The 2,837-nt window shown below is 55.1% G+C and overlaps 2 protein-coding genes across 2 annotated transcripts; one reads left to right on the forward strand and one right to left on the reverse strand.

The window, feature by feature from the left end:
• Window positions 1-62: 62 nt before the first annotated feature.
• Window positions 63-745, reverse strand: SPRG_15169 (hypothetical protein; the record flags this gene model as incomplete). Its single annotated transcript, XM_012355448.1, has 2 exons — window positions 63-543; window positions 591-745. The coding sequence occupies 2 exons, from the start codon at window positions 743-745 to the stop codon at window positions 63-65; spliced, it is 636 nt and encodes a 211-aa protein (XP_012210838.1).
• Window positions 746-1,116: 371 nt separating this feature from the next.
• Window positions 1,117-1,987, forward strand: SPRG_15170 (hypothetical protein). The gene is made up of 3 exons (XM_012355449.1): window positions 1,117-1,325; window positions 1,376-1,520; window positions 1,567-1,987. The coding sequence occupies exons 1-3, from the start codon at window positions 1,126-1,128 to the stop codon at window positions 1,852-1,854; spliced, it is 633 nt and encodes a 210-aa protein (XP_012210839.1). The 5' UTR covers window positions 1,117-1,125; the 3' UTR covers window positions 1,855-1,987.
• The last annotated feature ends 850 nt before the right edge of the window (window positions 1,988-2,837 follow it).

Genomic DNA, 2,837 nt, shown 5'->3' on the forward strand with positions numbered 1-2,837 from the left:
ATTGATTGATTGAAACGGGAGCCAAAGACGAGATGGACAAGTATGCCACAATTTTTGGGGCCTTATTGAAAGACAGTCGGGAGTGCGTCCGGCGTCAAGGCGGGGAATTGCTCCGCGATGGTCGTCGTGAGCCAGCGATAAAGTGATGTATTGCCTTCGACGCTCAAGTGTAGACCGTCGCGAAGAAGCTCGGGTCGGCCTTGCATCGGCCGCCACACGTCGAGGACCGGAACGCCCTTTCTGTGCCCGACAGCGATGCATGCGTCAGCGTACTTGCCAGCCTCGACATTCGAGCGACTCGCGTACTTGGCGTCTTCGATCGCTGCGGGCGTGATCAAAAGAAAGCACGAATTGGGGCTCGCAGCACGCAGCGTGTCGACCACGGTCGCCAAGTTGGCCGCGTACTCGTCGAGTGGCACATGCTTGTGGGCATCGCGCGCGTGCGGCAGCGCTGCGTCGTTGGCGCCCAAGAAAATCACAACGAGTGCAGGCGCTTGGTGTGCCCACTCGGTCAGGAGCAGCTCAAGCTTGGGCAGCCACGTCCTACACCGTTCAGCACGATGACACGTGGCACGGTGTCGGGTACAAACCTGGTCGTCCAGCCGCTGCAGCCGCGGTTGATGATGTCGGCCTTGCGCACGTAGTCTTGGCACAGCAGCGAGACAAACCCGTTGGCGCTAGCGATCGCGCCTTGCTGCGTGATCGAGTCGCCAATGACGACGATGGCGGGCGTTCTGGTCGACATGGCACTTTGCCCTTTTATCCGGATCCGGATGTACCACAAGCTTCGAACTTCGTCTTCAAGTTGAGGTTCCGGACGGGTCGCTTCCGCAATCGCGATCCCCGTATCCGGAATATGGAGTAGCCAGCGCCAACTTCAACACGTTCGAAATCGACGCCATCTCAGATCGACCGTCAAATCGCTGGGCTACCCAAGCGACATCCTGTAGCATAGTGGCAGCACTTTGATTCAATGGCCAGAGAATACAGTACTCAGCGCGTGCCCCTGTCTGCCTGCGGCCCGCAATCGATCGTCGGCGACGCTTCGTGGTGACCTTTGGTGGTGTTTCAACCGTCGCGTTTCGCGCCTTTTCCCAAGATCGTTCTCATTTTGTATCTTTCCACATGAAGCGGTCGGTGTGGATCTCGATTGCGCTGCTGCTGGTCGTACTGGCGTCGTCGCTCGTGTGGCCTGCGGCGGCATGGCTCAACTCGAAAGACATCGACTACGAGGCTGTCGAGAAGGCGTGGGAGACAGGCGACATGGACGAAGAGCTCAAGCCCGAGGTCGATTTGATGCACAAGCGTCGGCAGGCCGAAGAACGGTGCGTCTTTTCGTGTCGTAGTGTCCGAGTGTTCTGATGACGCGGCGTAGGCAGAAGCGACCGAATTTTGTCGGCGACGTCGGGATTCCGCAGACGATGCTCATTCTCTTCAAGGACTCGGCGCTGCCCGACTTTGTGCGTTTGTATCCTGAAATTCCCGACCCGACGCACGCGATTGCCGAAATGTGGAAATCGGTGCGTGCATTTTGGGAAGCGGAATGTATTTTTTACGAATCTGTAGATGCTCTTCAACGGCGGCATTGAAGCCGAGTTTTTCGAACTCAACGAAACACCGGACAAGCTCCTCGTGAAGGTGCAGCGCGGCTGGCTCGCCGAAGACTTGGTCGACTTTCTTGTCAACCAAGAGCAGGTCAAAGAAGTGCTTTGGGACTACGAGACGTACTACCCTCCGGGCACGGACGAAGCGGCCATGGAAAAAGAGAAGGAGCGACTTCGACAAGAAGCCATGGCCAAAGAAAAGCTCAAGCAGAAGAAGAGAAAGAAGAAGACCGCCAAGACCGAGTTGTGAGGCACCTGAGATATGGTCCATTCGACGAGAACAATGATGATGATGATATATGCGTCCCTATAAGCTCAATGTTATCGACTACGACTACACTACACTACTGTAAACCTGTTAACATCTCGCCACCCCGTCTCACCCGTTTGAGTCGATTTTCCTCACATGAACTCGCTGTCAAGATCGCAACTGCAAACGTTGGGATCGCCGACTCGAAGACGTCCGACTCATGCCAAGCACGACTTTGGCGCTCACAATAACTCACCACCTCCTCTATCGAGCTAAAACGAGCGTTATTGAGATCTAGCTGAGGCAATGCGGCTTCCTATTTGCCCCATCGAGCTCAGGGTTTAGATGAGCCTCGAATCGATCTTTTTCGCTGTCGCAACGGTTCAATGACTCACCACCGACAATTTGAACTATAACCATGGGCGCTTGGCGTTTTGGCTGATTTGGGTGGTGAGGTGTTATGAGGTTTACGGTACTAGAACTTAGAGCTCTTTTCTTGTTTGGAATGATTCCGCCGGTATCCCAAATATGCTGACAGCCAAGCCAAAGCGAATGCGCTCCACGTCCCGTAATAAAGACATGGAATCCTTCTCTGGACTTTGATATCTTGATCGTACTAATACAGGTTAGCATAAATGGTAACAAAGTGTTGATTATCGTAAAGGAATAGCAACTGAAACAAGCGAATTGCATGTACGCACAAACAAGACGAGCATGGGTAGTGCTTTAAGCTGTGCACCACTTGGTGCCGTACTCGGCGGCGAGGTATTCGCAGTATTCCTTGTCGTAGTCGGCCGTCAGGCACTGCGACGCGGCGGGGTAGTAGCAGCCGTTGCAGCCGTTGCAGTCGCCCTGGGGCTTCTTCGTCGGCTTGGACGTCGGCTTCTTCGTAGGCTTGCTCGTCGGCTGCGGCTGGTTGGAGGTCGGCTGCGGCTGGTTGGACGTCGGCTGCGGCTTGCCACTCATCGGCGAGTACGACGGCG

The sequence above is a fragment of the Saprolegnia parasitica genome (genome assembly GCF_000151545.1).
Source record: "Saprolegnia parasitica CBS 223.65 unplaced genomic scaffold supercont2.245, whole genome shotgun sequence".
NCBI lineage: Eukaryota > Oomycota > Saprolegniomycetes > Saprolegniales > Saprolegniaceae > Saprolegnia > Saprolegnia parasitica.

What these genes read in the sequence shown, in the direction of transcription:
- SPRG_15170 (XM_012355449.1), top strand. Translation starts at nt 1,126, where the DNA reads ATGAAGCGGTCGGTGTGGATCTCGATTGCGCTGCTGCTGGTCGTACTG. An exon ending in CGTCGGCAGGCCGAAGAACG is followed by an intron (nt 1,326 to 1,375) that starts GTGCGTCTTTTC and finishes GACGCGGCGTAG; the next exon opens with GCAGAAGCGACCGAATTTTG. An exon ending in TTGCCGAAATGTGGAAATCG is followed by an intron (nt 1,521 to 1,566) that starts GTGCGTGCATTT and finishes ACGAATCTGTAG; the next exon opens with ATGCTCTTCAACGGCGGCAT.